The sequence below is a fragment of the Taudactylus pleione genome, unplaced genomic scaffold (genome assembly GCF_031769625.1).
Source record: "Taudactylus pleione unplaced genomic scaffold, aTauple2 ptg000041l, whole genome shotgun sequence".
Classification (NCBI taxonomy): Eukaryota; Metazoa; Chordata; class Amphibia; order Anura; family Myobatrachidae; genus Taudactylus; species Taudactylus pleione.
Window position 1 is genome coordinate 1422215 of NW_028284443.1, and position 19354 is coordinate 1441568.

The window sequence follows — 19354 nt, forward strand, 5'->3', positions numbered from 1 at the left end:
AGAGAATCTGTCCCACATGCCATTGCTGCATGAAATAAGGGTGAATAATCCTGAGGACTACAGGAACTTCCTCAGGATGAATGATAGCACCTTTCAGGAGCTATTGCTGAAGGTCACTCCCTATATTAAAAGGCAGGACACAAAATTCCGGAGGGCCATTCCTGCTGAGCAAAGACTAGTTGCCACATTGCGTTTCCTTGCCACTGGAAGATCGTTGGAGGACCTGAAATTTTGCACTGGTATTTCTGCCCAAGCCCTTGGTCGTCTCATTCCAGAAACTTGTGATGCCATAATTGAAGTGCTTGAACGGGAGTATTTAAAGGTATGAAACTAAAACACAATTTTTTTTGGTCAAACAATGTTTTTTTATTAACATAAGGAATAATACATTATATTTCTATTAATCAACAATACTCTACATAGTATTGAAGAAGTGGAGTGATGATGGGGCCTATGTATCAAAGCTGTTAGAGTGCTAAAATTATGAAAGATAAAGTACTAACTAATCAGCTTCCAATTTTAATTTTGAACAGTGTGTTTTTAAAAAGATAGGAGCTGATTGGCTTGCACTTTATCTGGCACAATTTTATCACTCTCACAGCTTTCATACATAGGCCCCTAAACAAGGAAAATGTTTTAGCAACATAATAAAAAAACATTTGGCTCCTGAACACATGTTGTGGGTCTCAAAAATATTGTATTCAGCCAGATTAATGGGGCACAACTGTGGCCCTTGACATTAACTGTAATATAATTATGAAATGTTGTAAATTTTTCTTAACATTACACCAAAAAAAATAAATTGCCTATTTCACACATCTTTTGTGAGTGTAAAAAATCCTATTCAGTCACAATAAGGGTACAGGACTGTGGCCCCCACGTTACCGTTAATACCATAAATACTATAGAAAGGTTCATGGAAACAATGTAAAAACTCTACATAGTATTAAGTGACGGAAATGTTTTTAAACATGTCACCAAAAAACAACAATTGGCTCCTCCACACATGATGAGGGTGTCAAACATATTGTATTCAGGAAACAAAATTTAGCACAACTGTGGCCCTGGACATTTACTTTAACACCCAAAATACTATTGAAAGTCAGTTGCAAATAATGTCCATGGTCTGCACAGTATTAAATGAGGGAAATGTTTCTTAACATTACACTATAAATCCACAATTGCCTATTCCACACATGTTGTGTAAGCCTAAAAAAACAAACCCAATAATGGTGTGGGAGTTTATGGCTCTACATTTTTTTTTTCCCCCAAATTATGCCATTAAACAATTTCAACACAGTGCATAGTTTAAAATTTTGTAAATGTCAAAATGCAAACAAAGTTTGTCACAATGTGCAAAATTACATGGTTTTTGCTAATTTTACCATGGCATTCCCTAAGTAATTTTAGAACAATGTTAAAATTTAAACAAAACCATAGAAAGTAGTGGAAATAATCCTGCACCTGGGGTCCTTCAAATTTTACTTAGCCCACAAATTGACACAAGTTCAATGCATTCCTTAACAAAGTATGTTTGTTTCCTTTAGCGAGGTTAAGTTATCTGGTATTTTTTTTTTTTCATTTTGTTTCTTGTATGAGTCAAATTATAGAGTGTGTCCATGTTTTTTGTCAGCATTTTCCTTTAAAAATTATTAATAATAAACTTAATAATGCCACAGGAGTGTCAACATGTGCGTAAGGCTGCGTACACACCTATAGATATATATGTCCAATCTGTGTGGTGGAATGGAAAATTTGACACAATTTCCACTGTTTGGAAGTAAATATCTCTGGGTTATTTCTGTCATAATTTCCCATATAATCCTTAACACTAAAATAATTGGACACATATATCTATAGGTGGGTACCCAGACTAATGTCTATCATCCAAAATATTCTGTAAAAAGGGTTGTCCAAAAAATATCAACACTCTGCATATAAAGTAATGATTGCTAAATGTGAAAAACCACTGGCAACTTTTAAAGCTGCTCATGATCCAGTATTGTACTATCTCCAAAATGCATCAAACTGTGACTGCTTGATGGTTCAGGAGAGGTGGAGCGTATATGGTAATGTGGTTGAACATTACTGTTGGCTTGGATAAATGTTGGGTTTGGTGGGCGGTATGTACCTAGTTGTGGTGGCATAGGATATGTGTATCGTTGAGACTGTATAGGAGGCCTGTGGTTCAACTGTGAGCATAAAATTGTGTCTATTTCGCCCAATTGTGCCTTGTATAGAGCCTCATGAATTATTCTTTCTGTTTGTATTCTTGTGTTTAATTCTAAATTCCGTAGTTTACCTGCAATATTTATTGCTTCCCCATCCCAGGAATCCCACTTTCTCTCTAAAACACTTTTTGCACAGGCCATAACCTGCTTAGTCATGGCCTCTGCGCTGTCTCCTGCTTCTTGCATCCTTTTTTTGGCTCTTCTTTCATGAAATTGTTCCACTTGATGGGCAGATGTTCTTGATTGCGAAGGTGTGACATTTTCTCCTTGTGTCATTGTTGTATCTTGTGTTGGCCCATATTCAGGAATGGGTATGGTAGATACGTCTGGGTCTGCATCTTCAGTGCAAGGTGGTGGCTTCAAAAACACACAAGATAAAATATAATTACAAATCAATACTCCTTCGCATGTGTATGTATTATTTTGCTTTCTAAATTTCATTTTAATATTTATTCACAGCTACCAACTACAGTCGATGAATGGAAAGCTGTAGCACATGAATTTGAAGAGCGGTGGAACTTCCCAAATTGTGGAGGAGCAATAGACGGCAAACATGTGCGCATTATGCAACCTCCCAATACTGGCTCCTACTACTTTAATTATAAAGGTTTTTACAGCATCATATTAATGGCTATAGTAGATGCAAAGTACCGATTTCTATATGTGGTCATTGGCAAAAATGGAAGGGTGTCCGATGGTGGAGCTTTGGAGCAGACTGTGTTCCACAACAAGCTGAAAAATATGACCCTAAACCTGCCGAGTCCAGCAGAAAACAAAGGGGCCCTTAATTTTGCATTTGTGGCCGATGAGGCTTTTGCCCTGCATGAAAATGTCCTCAAGCCATTTCTTCAAAGAGTATTAAACACAGAGCGTAGAATATTTAATTATAGGTTATCACGGGCAAGGAGAGTTGTGGAAAATACATTTGGCATTCTGAGCAAACGCTTTCGTATTTTCCATTCTTGCATAAATTTACAGGTTTCCAAAATTGAATCTATTGCAATGGCATGCTGTGTCTTCCATAATTATTTGTATGCACAAAATTATTCTGGAAGACGAGGATCACATAATGAAATGACATACTGTGTGGATCCAGCAGAGGAAGTTTTGAGATGGACATCACTGGAAGCTCTAGCACCCAAAAAAGGCAGTGAACGAAGCAAAGTAAACCGTGATAACTATGTGAACTATTTTAATGGAGTTGGTGCTGTACAGTGGCAAAATGAAATGGTGTAAGTAATATATAGTAAAGTCTGTGAATGTAAAGTCTATGTTTGTTTGACTGCTGTCTTGAATTTTGGTTATCCCAAATAAAATTAAATTTGGTCAATGTGTTTGTCCAAAAACCGTAGTGTTGTGTTTTGAACTTACCAGCCCTGAAAAATCAACGTCTTCGGGTGTTTCCCCCTCAATGTAGGAACTCCTCGAGCTTCTTGCCGCTTTATGGTCATGGGTAAATTTAAACAAATGAAAGTTCCAGAGCTTTGGTGTGTAGATCTGGTCTGTGCCAGTGCCCGATTTTTGGGAAGCCTCAATTTTATTCAGCTCTTTTTTGTAAACTGTTCTCAAATTGCTTATCTTTTTCTGTACAAAATCAAGATCCGCCTCAGGGCAGGTTTGTTTACAGTAAACCACAAGGGACTGAAGAGCCTGTGCCCTTTTTAGCCTGTTTCTATATTCTGGTGAAGTGCACTTCCAAAGGCAGGGATGTTGTCGAAACTGTTCAATAAAATTGATGGTAAATTCTTTGTTTACATCAGTAGACATGTTGCAGCCTGTAAAGTAAATATACATGTTTTTAATTTAGCACTACCAGAGTTAAGGCTTGCGCATGGTTTAACAATCAACAATTTAGAAAAAGTTTTAAAAAACCCTTATGCACGTAATGGCATGGAAATATAATTTACTACACTGTCAAGGCTCACAACAGAGAGCAGTCCTAAACCTATTCAGGTCCCGACGGGCTAATTACCTTCCTTCGGTATGCCGGGCGTTGGTATTTCGATGCTTGGATAATGACAGGCGTCAGGATTTTAACCCCTAGGATTAGTCCCATGCCGGGATCTGATATTTGGGAAGTCGGCGGCCGCTATTTCAGCCATCATCTTCCTGACTACTCCCCGAACGAACCAAAGGCGCTGCCTGTAAGTAGACTGCCAGTGTTGGATGGGAAAGGAGTCAATACACCACTGATGCAGTCAGTTCAGTCTAACAACATTGCAGGGAGGGGCTCGTTTATAAGGCCCTGTCCGTGTGTGTGATATTACATACATGATGCTTGAAGATGTGCTGTTAGGATATCTGGAAAAACAAACCCCCCCAAATTACAAAGTGAAGACAGTTCCCAGTCACAATTATGATCTGCTTAGGAGTTTCAAATAAACCTAACCCCTTGTTCGGATCTTCTTGCTTCACACAGTTAAATTTAACCTACTGGTTGTATTTATTTAATCTGTAAAATTACATAATTCTAGCTGTTGTCAAAGCTATATGTCCCTTTAATTTTTTCTTTATTTTAATTAAATATAAAAATCAATAAAAACACTTCAGAGTGACTTTCCAAAACCACCCACAAAACCACAAGACGAAGAAGAATCCAAATCCCAAACTGAACAAAAACACTAAAAATTCATTTGTAAGATGGCCCAATAAAAATTAAAAACATAAAACAAATGTATCAAGAATGGTCAAATTGAATGGGGTTGGACAGGTTGGTGCCGTTCGTTATCCCGAGGGTTACAATACCAACGCTGCCATCCCCACATAAATTAGGATACCGATTGGACACTATCCATAGTCTCACCCAGTCCCTACCCCTTTCTCCTCACTGGATAAAAGTGCGTAATCCTCCCCCTAGTGCCTAAAGGCCCCCACACATCAGGTGTCCCATTTGGCAATTGGATTGGAAATGTCGTTGCACTGTTTCTGAATGGCAACCACCGTACATGGATGATCCACTATCCCATGCAAGATCGGTTAAATGTAATATGTTAGATTTTCCAAATGTGTATGTCACAAACATTTTTTAATCATGTTTGGTCTATCTTTGAAAACCAACATGTTGAACATTCTACATGTTGGATTTCACCAATTGTGCCATGGTGCGTTGCAGAAATGCTGCTTTCCAGATTGCATTGCCAGAAAGGTAAGTATACATGAATTGCAACTTTACGAAGATATATATTGCATCAAACTTATGCAGTATATAGTGAAAATTAACAAACCATTTTGCTTTTCCCTTTATAAATAGGCACCGAAAATAGTTTTGCAGTGCAGTCTTAATAATTACAATTATTTCAATGTCACCAAGCTGTGGGTCTCAATCAGACCCGCTAGTGAGCGCTGTATGCTCGCAAGCGGGTCGATGTTACTGAAATGCGCATGCGCACGATGGAGGCGCCTCCGTCGTGCGCATGTGTGAGACCCGAATAACGGCGGGGAAGCCGTCGTTATGGGTCTGGCACCAAAGGGGGCGTCTGGGTCCGGCCCCACTGACATCACTAGTGATGTCAGTGGGAGTGAGTGTGGCTCTGATAGAGGCAAAAGCACTCCGGCCTTGCGGCAGACGAGACCCTACCGCAAGGGTCTCGTCGCAAGGCCGATGGTCGCGATGGTCTTGACCATCGCGACCATCTTTTTGGTTGCTCGCATAAGCTGTGGATAGTCACCCACAGCTATGCGAGCGGCCAGGAGGCCGCTCCAATTTTAGGTAGGCCGGCCCTGATTCAGAGCGAGCGCTCTGGTCAGAACGTTCGGCTCGGAATCAGGCCCTTTGTGTGGTGTTGGAGTTCATAATACCATTTATTGAAATGTTATGTAGGTAGATTGAAATTCAAACAATAATAACATTTAGGGAATATTGGAAATATCAGATACTACCCATTTGTTCCACTATGAAGTGGCAGTGGCAACTACAGCTTAATAAGTGTTTAACATTAGTTGACACGTTTATTATTGATTGCATTTGCTATGCCATCTGCCCATGACATTAGCGGCCATGATCACATTGCAAAATGCAATTATATGACTGCATAGTATCACGCGGCATATGCATAGACAGGTGCTCTGAAAAGAACAAGGCCCTGCGATGTTGCCGGAGTTCAGGCGGACATGCTGCATATGCGCATTCCCGCTGACTGCACAAGCACGGCTGCCATTGGTAGGGAGGGTACTGGAGGAAACTTCTGGCAGGTAAGGATGTGCAGGGGCCGGGAGAGAGGGTGGGGTAGCAGGTACAGATTACCCGGGCTGGGGCATGACAGGTGGCCAGTGGTGGGCTGCCCACAGCACATGAGTTTTTTTTCCCAAAATTTTTTTAACGTTCATCTATTCATAAAACGGCCGCCAGTTTGCGTGTGGGGGTGAGGGGATTATCTGTCACGGTACCGTCTCTGCCAGTTTCAATTTTTGCAGGCTGCAGGCAAGCCGCTGCGGAGCAAATGCTATTGTTGAGAGAGAGCCTCGCTAGCTGATGACGTTATCATCTCGCCAGGCTCTCTATCATTAACAGGAAACAGGCACCACTTTCAGCCTCAGGCCGGGGAGTGGGAGGGATTACACAAAGGCTGTCTGGGTGCGTTGTTTGTGTCCTGTAGCAGACACTGAATGAGTTGGACTCAGAATAACAGCGTGTGAGAGCTTGGAAGTACCTGAGAGAAGAGCTGAGTTTACCAGTGACTGCTGTGAGTCGGCGAATTGGTTGTCTATGACACTGTAGTGCTTTGCTGCAACTGCTACCAGCTGCTGTAAATTGTAATCTATCAATTATATGTGATTTCTAAATATGCATCCATCACCATTAGTGTATATTTTTATATTAGGTATATCATATGTAAAAAATATAGATAGATATAGATATATATATATATATATATATATATATATATATATATATATATATATGGATGGATGAATAGATATCCGTGTGTGTATAAATCTATATATCCATGTGTGTGTGTATATAATATATATATATATATATATATATATAGAGAGAGAGAGAGCGAGAGAGATAGAGAGAGAGATATAGACACACATATATATATACAGATATATGTTGATAGTTACATATGCAAGGTCCAACACTCTGTTTATTGTGTGCTGTCTTGCTGATGTAACAGATATATGAAGTAGGATATCAGCACTCTGAAATTACATTCGTAATGCTTTTTCGGACAAAGGTCCAATAAAGCGCTGTCACTTTGAAATGTTGTAACGCTGTAATGTCTCTTTGTTTGTATTTTACAATGGTGACATCCTACTCAATTTATATATACGTTAATAGAAAATGTCAGGGTTCTGGGGGATGCGCTGACCCATGAGAACTGAGATGCACTGCAGACTATAGTATCCGACTGCCATGCACTGTGCCCAATAAAATCCTGTCATGTCTCATGCTCTGCGTATGGTTACCACAGATTCGGCTCACAGTTCAGCAACTCAAAAATATCTGCCAGAGCCCCTAACATGCTGTGGCCAAACCCCCTCCAGGGGGGAGTGCGACCTGGGAAATGGCTATACCAGGGCCCTGGATTTCTCTTGGCAGCCCTGATGATGCACAGTGTAGGCCATAGGCTTCAGCGACTAATGGCATCTTCAAATGCCATTAGCTGTGGGAGCCAATGTCCCCATTGCATTCCGGATGTTGGTACATTCAGCACCATTGCATCCCCCCTACAAACCTCCCCACATGCAGCCACATCCCCCATACAAACCTATAGGAGATGTGGCTACAGGAGCGGCTCTAGGCATGGGCAAGCCGGGCCGTCGGCCGGAGCACCACTATATCCGGCAAGCGCAAGAAACGGCCACCCTCCCTCCCGGCGCTATTCTGAATATGTAAGCTCAGGGGAGGGAGCGGAGGAGGGAAGGGGCGGCAACACAGGACGGCACTGGGCACAGCAAAGCCTACGCCGGCCCTGTATGGCCACCTGCAGAAATGTTGGACTCGCATCAGATGCCTATTGCGGTTCTTCCATGATACATTCAGGGTAAATGTTATGTTGAAGGTTAGCAACTGTAAAGGGTTGTTTTCGGACATATATCCACAAATGATAACCGTGCCTCTGAAACACACGAAAAATTACAGGACTTTGAATCCCAGTTAAATGTACTCCTCACGAATGTTAACATGGCTCCATAATGAAAAAACAATAACAGATGACTGGACAGAGGTCTATAATGGTGACTGTGGGAACAGTGGGTAGTGTTGAAAAAGTTTAATTGATTTTTAAGTGGTATATACTGTATAGAAGGTTGAACTGTTGAACACCACATCTACTGTATTTATGCAAAAAAGGCTTCCACCCCTACAGCCACATACAAGTATACACCTAACACTGCTCACAGTTATAATTGAGCTGCATGTATTGCACTTCAAAGTGTTATTGGCTCTCTGGCAGAACAGCTCTGTGCAGGGACGGTATTACCACAAGGCAACTGGGAAGGTTGTGTCTCTTCTTGTGCTGTGTGCATGCATAATAAATTCAAAAGTCTTTGACAGTGTGTGTGTCAGTAAGTTGTACCGGTGTCAATAAGGGGTGTCGGAGAGTATGTAAGTACTGTCTAATAAAAGCTGTCAGTAAGGGGATTCTTCACTATTTGGTATCTGAGGCAATAGGTGTGTTTGTCAGTAAGTGTCTTTATTAGTAAGTTATATCTGTCAGTGAGGGGTGTTGATGTCAGTAAGTAGTGTCTGTGTAGGTAAGTGTGCCTGTGCCAGTAGGTGGTGTTTGTGTCAGTAAGCTGTATTTGTGTCTGGAAGTGTCTTTGTGTCAATAAGAGGTGTTGGTATAGTTAACTTTGTATGTTACTAAGTGATGTCTGTGTTTAATAAGTGTGTGTGTTTGTGTCAGTAAGGGGTGTATGTGTCAGGAAGCAGTATCTGTGTTAGTGGACGAGATGCATCATTGGGAAAAATGCAATCTATCCCGGAAAATGTGGCCTTGTCCGCATTTCTAATATGCACTAAGCGGCAGAGTGTAATACAATTGGTTCCCTTCCTACACCCCTAGCGTCATGCACTGAACGACGCCATAGGGGCTTCTGGCTCATACACCCTGAAGACCCTCCACCACAAAGGGCCTCTCTTAGGCCGGGATGTACTAATGTTGGGGTGACCATCCCGCCAGGCACTGCAATGTTACTAATCACATATGTACTAACATATGCAATTAGTATTGCAAAAGACAGCTGTTACGATAAGAGCTGACCTTTGTAAAACACCCCATGCTGGGTGACGGGGTCTCCATAGGAACCCGCCCCCTCCGAGGCCCGGGAGCTTCCTGCTGGTCTCCTGTACAGGAAGGCCCTGGCTCCTCCTCCTCCTCCTCTCTGCACGTGGAAGAAGATTTGGAGGAGGAGGCGTACGACCCAGGATGAGGACGGCCCGGCGACCATGGAGAGCAGGTGAATGGGGGTCAGCGCGGGGTGGCAAGGCGTCGGCAAACCGTCGGGTGCTGGGTGTGGTAAGAAGGCCATAGGCTTCTATAGGGTAACCCTAGGTTTTTCTGCCGTTAGCCTCTGCACAGATAAAAGTGCAGCCGGGGCTTACTACATATGGAAATGTGGATTTTTACTACATTTCTCCATTAGTACATCCCGGCAAAACAGACAAAGCAGTTCTTGTTGGAGATCGTCATGACTGGTCAGGGTCCTGTCTGCCATCCAAATCTACACACTACCCTGTGAGTTAAGTGTGTTTGTGTCTGCAAGCTGTCTGTGTAGGTACGAGTGTCTGTTAGTAAGTGCTGTCTATGAGCCGTATTCAAGTAGAGCGGAGCCGCGTTACTTTTCCGCCTCCAATACTTTTCGCCTACATCGCGTGTTTTATAGGTGGAAAAGAATTGCGCGCATGCCCGCTTTACAGTATATTCATGAAAGTACCCGAAAAACTCAACCTGCCGAGACTTGAACAGCCGGAAAATACTGTCAGATTTGGGGAAAACAGCCTGACACCGGCCAAAAGATGCTCTGCCATGGGGGATAGCTATGGTTACCCCCCGATTTGGCTTGCTGAAGGTATTTGGTGTTTTTAAATTGAATCAGTAGCTGCTAAATAGCGTTTTTCTATACGTGATGCAGAATAGTATTCAAGAGGTTTTTTGGCATAAAATTACTTATTCCAGCAAATTTGGGGTACTTGAAAATGGGGGCCAGCATATTTAAAATTTGCAAAAGTAATGTAGAAAAAATTGTGAAAAACCCACCTTCCGCAAGCTCCTGCAATGAAAAAAACACTTGGGCCATACTTTAGGGATCCCCCCAGAGTCACGGTCATTTGTTTTTAACTTAGTCCACCCAAATTTTTTTTGGAGGCCCCCAAATTCAAAATCTTTTTTTGGGGTGTTAAGTGTTTTTGGAAAACAATTTTGACACAGTTTACCTTTGGGGGACTGGCTTAAGGCTGCACGGGGGTTATTTCAACTTTGCAGCCCAAAACCCCAATTCTGTACTTTTTCCCACCTCCTATTCATAGGCGAAACTTTTCCACCTATTACATTGCATTGACTATCCGCCTAGGCGGAAAGTCTGTCATATTGAATACGGAGTAAATTCAAAACAGACAAAACTTTCGTCATCAGTGGAACAGTATCGCGGATACAGACTTTTCATCTCAAATTGAATACGGGCTTATGTCAACAACTATGTGTGTGTGTGTCAGTCTTTGGGGTAAATTTATTATGATTCAAGATGGTCCCGCTGTTGCAAAACAATTTACCTTGCTGGAACTTCCCAAAATTGGGGTGATTTAATCCCTTTTATTTTACCAAATTTACCAACAGGCGATTTGAGGCTAAATGAGTTTGCCGATGGTGAAGCTGGAGATATCTCTCCCAATGTCCTCGTTTTGCAGGAGATTAGTCATCCAAGATTGCAGTGTTTTATCTCTGCAAATCTCTCCCCAGCTAGCAGGCTGCACATATAAGTGAGAAATGTGCTTGCTGCTTGTGTGTTAAGACTTTTAAAAAATATTTTTTTTTTCCAAAAAATTACGTGAGGTCTCCCCCCCAAAACACTAACCAGCCTCGGGCTTGCCAGACTGTCCTGGTTCTTAATTTACAGGGTAAAAAATGTGTAGGGTTCCACTGTAAATTAACAACCATCAACAGGCAGCAGAGACAGAGCTGGCTTTAAATATACGGTGAAAAAAATGTATGTCAGGTCCCCCGTATATTTAAAACCAGCCCTGGACCCTTTCTAACGGGGGACTGATGCCACAGCCAGGGGTGCCCTTTCACCGTGCCCCCCAGCCGCAGCATCAGCCCTGACCGTTAGTCAGCCAGGCCATGGATCCCTGGGTAGTTGGGGACCCCCCCAATAAAGGGGTCACCCTCTCCAGGGCACCCCTGGCCTAGGCTGATAGCCAGGGGCTATCCCCGCCAACCCTGGGTAGCGGGTTGATAGTGTAAGGTGTAGTGTAAAACTGTTAATTTTCATTATTGTCTTAACAGTGGAACTACAGGTCCCAGCAAGCCTTCCCCGCATGCTGGTACTTTGAGAGCCACAAGTACCAGCATGCGGGGCATTAAGGGCCCACTGTTACTTGCAGTTCACCTGTAAAGAAATGGTTAAAAAAAAAACACACAACACACCGTGATAATAAAGCTTTAATGCATCCATAAACACACTTACACATACTCACCTGTTTCCAGATGTTCATGTCCACTTGTAAACGTAAAGTATCCGGACTAATTACCTGTAAAAAAAAGATCAAATACTCACCTTTATGTCCCTCGATGTTCTCCTCAGAAATCCAATACCTCGCCCGGATACAGTGTAACAACATGTTTCTGCATGCTGTTACACTGCGCTAATATGAGCTTGTGGGAAAGAGTTCACTTAACTTCCGGGCCGCCGGTCAATCAGTGGTGGCTAACATTAGCCGACGCTCATTGCCTGGAACCCATTTGGGCTTAGCCAATGAGCGGCTCCTCCATGTGGGTCTCAGCCAATGAGCGGCCTCTAATGTTAGCCACCACTGATTGGCCATCAATAAATCTCTTACTCACCCGACTTTGGAATTAGTAAATTTGCATAGAGAGAAAAAAAAAAAAAATCCCCGAGATGGTCATCTCGACCTATCTCGATTGTTAGTAAATTTACCCCATTCTGTCAGTAAGTGTTTTTGTATCAGTGTCCGAAAATGGGTACGTATCAGAAAGTGATATCTGTCTGGAAGGAGTGTTCCTGTCAATAAGGCAGTATGTTTGTGCGTGCTGGTACTGTATGGGCCAGTGTGTGTGTGCGGCTATGGGGGCCGTGTGTGTGTGTGCGGCTATGGTGGACGTGTGTATGTGTCAAACCGTATGCAGTTGAGGGAGTGTGTGCTGAAACTGTAATGTTGCTTAGGGACCCATGACTTCATAAACCATCTCTGATATGTTGACTTTGACAAACTCCCTAAGGCCAAGTGAACTGTGATAAGCCTCTACAACCACCAACAGACTGTGTGTGTGTGTGTGTGTGTGTGTGTGTGTGTGTGTGTGTGTATATATATATATATATATATATATAAATAAAAAAAACAACATATATATATATATATTTATATATATATATATTTATATTTAGATGCACTCGTAGGACCGGCACTCCGCTGAACTAACTAAAGAATACTCCCGTGCCCTCAGGAATTGGATGTAGAAAGTAGCAAACACAGCGGCACTTGAAGATTTGAAGAATTATTTAATGTGTTCCTCACACATATGTAACTGACAAAGGGGCATGTGGCTCCGAAACGTCGGTTACATATGTGTGAGGAACACATTAAATAATTCTTCAAATCTTCAAGTGCCGCTGTGTTTGCTACTTTCTATATATATATTTTTATATATATATATATATATAGCAAAATAGGCGGCACTCTTGCGTCTGAAAAAAAGGACAATAGACCCCATAAAGTAATGTCAAAATTTCAGAACACTTTACTTGGGTTCTTTTGTCAGGATCAACGAAAGGACGAAAGAACCCAAGTAAAGTGTTGTGAAACATTGAGCTTACTTTATGGGGTCTATTGTACTTTTTTAAGATGCGAGAGTGCCGCCTATTTTGCTATATATATTTTGTGTTTTCCATCCCTCCATAGGGCTGGTAATTCAGGAGGGCACGTTTTCACGGAGCATGTGAGTGCCGGCTATTTCTTTTTATATATATATATATATATATATATATATATATATCTAAATAAACTTGTTAGCCCTGGATGTGACATGACTGCATTGCTTACATACATATATATATCTACATATTATACACACACACATATATATATACACATGCATATCTACATATTATACACACACACATATATATATGTGTGTGTATATATATATATATAAACATATATATATATATATATATATATATATATATATATATAAACACATATATAGATATACACATATATATATATAGATTGATAAAAATATCAATATATATATAGATATATCTGTGTTTTGCTCTTACATTACCGACTCCTTCACAGTTTGCAGGTATACGTGATGCCTCCCTCCCAGGACCCTACACCCCCAGCATCTACTCTCCCCAAGGTCTTGCACTTACTAGAAATTATGTCACAATGACAGCAGCGTCTTCTTTCTGTCTGCGCCACACACAGTCTCCCGCTCCTCACTCACTGTGCCTCTCGATCACATCGTCAGGGCACACGTGACCTGAAGGGCACAGAATGACAGCAGGGCAAGAAGGAAGAGGGGCCATTACACTGATCGGCGACTCCTCGGAACAGCAGCAAGGGGGATCAGTTGATTAAGTGCCCCCTCAAGGGACAAGGGCTGCAGCTGGCGCTGTGACTGTCTGTACATAACAGCCTGTACTAGGCTTGGTGCAGCGGGCCGCGGGTGAGTGCTGGAGAACATTACATGGGGCAATCGACATGATTACCACACACTCAGTTCCCTTCGAAGACCCCACAACATGTAACAAATAAATGTACACACACTGGGGTTTAATTTAAAAATAGAACATACGTACCTGTACCTCACTTCTCCAACGCGCAGGAGCTTCCCGGTGCTGGACAGCAGCCACTGCTCTCTCTGCTTGGAAACGCCCACAGGACTGATTGACAGCCCTAGGATAATTGTGTTATCGGCGGAACGGTCACGCAATCGCACCATCGCCACCATCCATTACAAGTCTCCAGCGCGATCCATCGCATTTATCCAACATGTTGGACAATCTGTTTTGCCGATTGCGATCACTTTTTGATCGCAATCGTCAGTCTGTGAGGCCCATACATTTGCGATGGTTTAGGACAATCATTGCAAAGTCGCAAAATTTCCCCAATCCATCGCAGATGTATGGGGGCCTTAAGTCGCAATGAGATGGGACTAGGATGCACCAGGAGACTGCACCAATTAAATTGATATGTGACACTTGTATATCTGGGTGCACCTGAGTCTGTATATGAACCACAACGGAACTTGGAATGAAAAAAGCTGCGGCCACTACACTGTAGCCCTTGTTATACAGATTCAGAGACTTAGAAGTACACAGATACACAAGTGTCACATATCAAATTAATCAACCCAGTCTGCTGGTGCATCCTCTGAAAAAAAGAGGAGTGTTTTAGCGCGACTGCAGCAAAGGTGTATAAGGACACATCTGTCAGAGCAGCTCCTTATGTATACCCCTGTATTTGTACATGAGGCAAATCATGCCTATGGCCACCTATCACAAGATACTATTTCATAAACTTGGGTTGCAATGTGCACAAGAAAAAACAAATTTGATTACCATAGGTGTTCGAGTATGATTTTGTAATCCTAAAATCTATAAATGAATATAAATGCTTACCCCTGCTGTATAAACCTATTCAGTGAAACATTTGATTAACTTATAAATTTAAATATTAATACATTTCTCCTAAATTCAATTAATTATTTGTAGGTACATTAAGTATACCTTTAAGGTTTCATGGATTGTGATAAAATCTAAGTAACACAGCTTATAGTTATTTTTTTATTTTATGTCTTTTATATTATGTATGAGCTACTAGATCCTTATTGTTAGTGTTTTTTCATAATATTTTTTTTTACATTGCAATTGATACCCAGCTGTCTTATTAACATATACCGTACTAACTTGTACTGTACTGTATTTTTATGATTCCATAGGATAACTACACCTTTGCACAACCAGGGATTCAGAAGAAGGTGAAAATGTTGGAGGAGCTGGTTAGCCGTATTGATGGTAAGCTGTTTAGAACTGCTTTGGCTGGAGTAATGTTTAGTTACAGCACTGCAAAAAGTGAGATTCAGTGCAATTATGTTGACTTACGTTTCTCATATGGGATGTCACCCTTAATCAGTGTGGGGCAGAGTGGTGCTTGAAAGATTTCTATTATGCATCATTTAAAAGAAAACTACATGAGCTTGAGCCTCTTCCATGTATTTATTTTTTATTAAGCCTACATAATAAAATTCAATGGCAATCTCCTTTCAGCACAGTAATGATCAGAAACAAAGATCTGGCATCCATTTCACCTTGAGGTCAATGATTTGAATCTCCTATTCGGCCACTTACGATATACTTCAGCACAATTTATGCAAGCACCTGAATTCATACATTTTTCCAAAGAAGTGTTAGTACACAAATGTCATGTAAGAATTCATTGTTACACTCTTTATACTTGATTTTTACTTAGACCTACTCCTTAAAAAAAATCCCCTTTTTGAAATGCTGACTGTCATCATGGCACTGCAAAATTTAATTAAAATAAATTCTACAGATAATGCTTGCCCATTCTTAACATATTCTCTTGATAGTTTGTTAAATTAATGAACAGGGCATTAACAAAGTGATGCCAAGCAGAACTAAGCTTTTTGTGACACTAACTTGTCAATGATGGAATTGAAAACAAAAATGAAAAAAAAAGAATTTTTTTTTCCACCTCTTCCTTCCAGAAATAGCTTAATAGAATCTTGTTAAAAAGATTAATTCCATCTGTTTTGTGTTCTATCTTATACATTGAATTGCACAGAAAAGCAGATACACTTGCATATTTTCAGGCTCTCCTAAATAAAATGAATCTTTGTACCAAATGTGAACAAAAGGGGAAAACATCAGAAAACAGAGTTTTCACACTTCACATACAGTAGAAATATCTTCTCTCTCATTTTTACAGTTGTAGAATAATTGTGATAAATATTAGTGATAGGAAATGATAGCAACTGCTGGCAAACAGATGAAAAGTTGAAAGTGGATTCATTTTTGCATCTTTAATAAAATACAAATAATGTTGACAACTTGTATTGAAATACATTCTGAAGTGTGTAACCCTTTTAGGAAATTTACACTCGTGGTTTTGAAAATAGCACCCCAAAACCATGGGCATTAATATGGAGTTGGTCTCTCCTTTGCTTCTATAACAGGCTCCACTGCTATTGGCTGGCCGCTCAGTACAGGGTGATTGGTGCTTTTGTCTGTCAGTCAATTACAGCCCATTTAATTGGTGTTATTATAATACATAGAGACCAACATTATTCTGAACACAGTACTTCTGTGAACAAGCCTCGGCGAAACGTCTGTCAGTCTCTGGGGATACCCTTGTGAGCACACACAACCCCAGCACCACAACCCCTTCACCTCGGGTATCTAACAGGTACCACATCTATTACTCACCTCTTTACCATTTAGTGGCACTCTCATCTGGCTGACCTAACCCACACTGCTCTGCAAAGCTTTGCATCAGGGGTATGTTGGTGTGCATAAATTCGGACAGGGAATGCCAATCTTATCTTCCTTTCACTGTGCCGTTCTTTAGGACTCTTATCCCTTGCTTCACTGCCTGGCACAGCAAGGGAAAGCAGATCTTTTAACATATAAGAGCTCAGATCTTGCAGATTCCTATCTATTGTATGATACCTTATGTGGCATCCATAAGGTATAATCTAGCACTATAATTTCTCTGTTCTTTCCCTTTGTGATCTCAGATGTCAGATTTATTGACATTATTGATCATTTTGGGTCATGGTGCTTATTTTAATTTTTGTATTTATGTTTTTTTATTTTTTTTTCACTTTATTTTTTTGCTATAGATATTTGCTTGCTTTCTTCTTTTGTTTTCTCATACTATATCCATGCTACGACATTTGCAATATTCTCACCCACAGTTTCCCATCTTACTATATTGATAATATATGTGGTTTAGTTTTGTTTTGGCTTCTTTTCTTTTCTGTTGAATTGGTTGAATTGTCCAACCACAGATTTATGTATTTTCTGATTATCAGAACATTTACATTTTACTGTGTTCACATTAGTTACACAGTGCATAAGCTTTATTTTACTCAAATCTTTTATAAAAGGTACTTTTTATGTCATAGATAATATACTGCCCTTCCTCCAAGAGTTTTCTTTACTTTTCTCCTTTGCGTCATATCAATATATGGGTTGGGTACACAATTCCGGTGCACAGAATGCCGGTGCGCGAAATCCTGGTGCCAGAATCCTGATGGCTGAAACACAGACTCCTGCAGATAAGTGATTTAACCCTTACCCTAACCCAGCTTTCCCACAGCCTAACCCAAACCCTAACCTTCCCCTCCTGCAGCCTAATCCTAACCACCCCTCGCAGTCTAACCCTAACCCTCCCCTAGTGCCTAACCTTAAACCTAACCCAAAAACTTACCTTCGGGATTGCAGCTTCCGGGATTCTGACCCCTGTCGGGAATCCAGCGCCAGCTTTCAGTGTGACAGGATGCCTACTACGTCCCCAATATAAAATTCTGGGTGCACCTATAATTCTGATTTATTTAGTGAACTGCTTTTTGCATTATTATATTATTACATGTTGTTTCTATGCACTTTATTCCTTACCCTGCAGATCCTGTGCGAGAATCACCTCCCCGTTTACTCCCCCCTTTCTTATTCTCCCCTCCCGCCTTTACTACCATCTATCTTTTTCCCCTCTCCCCCCTTTACTTCCCTTTTTCTTTCCCCCCTCCCCTTTTCCTTCTCATATAGTAAGTATATTATAAAAGTATCTGTTCACAACACAGAATCTGCCTTATTTCTGTATTAGTAGATCTGCCATGTACATCATGGATGTTAGACTTTATCTTTCCTATTGCACTTCATATACATACTCTCAGCACTATAATTTTAATTCTATAACTTATTATAACATACTGTACATATATTTTTTAGCAATGCATCCGGAGAGTACAGCGTATTGTAATGTTTGAATATCTTGCATTTACATAATCCAGAACACATCTATATTGATGCACATTTATATATTTTATTAGAACACAAACAAAAAAAAAACATTTTTATTCTTATGGACTTTTCATTATTTTTCAGAGAGAGAATTATTTAATTGACGAGAAACACTCATAAAATAAATCCTTAGATTTTAGTATGATATGTGCTACGTTTCATTCTCCTCCAATGCATTGCAGGTTAGGTTTCCTTTTAAAGGATTGTTAATCTGAAATATGACTTATTTTAAAAAAGGAATTGAGGTTTTATAACGTCTTTAGATGGGATTGGAGCTTCATTTGTGCCAGGTACACTGTGGTATATTCCATTGTAGTTCACACAAATGGTAGTACTGCGTTATCTTAAAGGTTGCTGGAAGGGTAAATCACTTTTAAAAATGTAAAATAAATGAAACTGAATAAAACATGATCTCTTTAATAGGTAAATGCTTAGGAATTACAGGTTGAGTCTCCCATATCCAAATATTCTGAAATACGGAATATTCCGAAATACGGAATATTTTTAGCATGACTGACAAAGTGAAACCTTTCCTTTTTGATTGTTCAATGTACACAAACTTTGTTTAAAACACAAATTATTAAAAATATTGTATAAAATAACATTCAGGCTGTGTGTATAAGGTGTATATGAAACATAAATGAATTTCATGTATGTACACAAACTTTTTTTGATGCACAAAATTATGAAAAATATAGTGTAAAATTACCTGCAGGCTCTGTGTATAAGGTGTATATAAAACATAAATGCATTCTGTGTTTAGATTTGGGTCCCATTCCCAAGATATTTCATTATTTTATGCAAATATTCCAAAATACCCCTGGTCCCAAGCATTTTGGATATGGGAGACTTAACCTGTAGTTGCAAGATTTAAAGAAATTTAAGCC

At 40.4% G+C, this 19354-nt stretch overlaps 1 protein-coding gene across 1 annotated transcript in view; it reads left to right on the top strand.

The window, feature by feature from the left end:
* The window catches only part of TBC1D22A (TBC1 domain family member 22A), a 731641-nt gene that overhangs the window by 388200 nt on the left and 324087 nt on the right, over positions 1 to 19354 (top strand). Inside the window, exon 10 of the mRNA XM_088455938.1 lies at positions 15365 to 15440. Coding sequence (XP_088312064.1) covers positions 15365 to 15440 — 76 coding nt within the window. The remainder of the gene's footprint in view (positions 1 to 15364; positions 15441 to 19354) is intronic.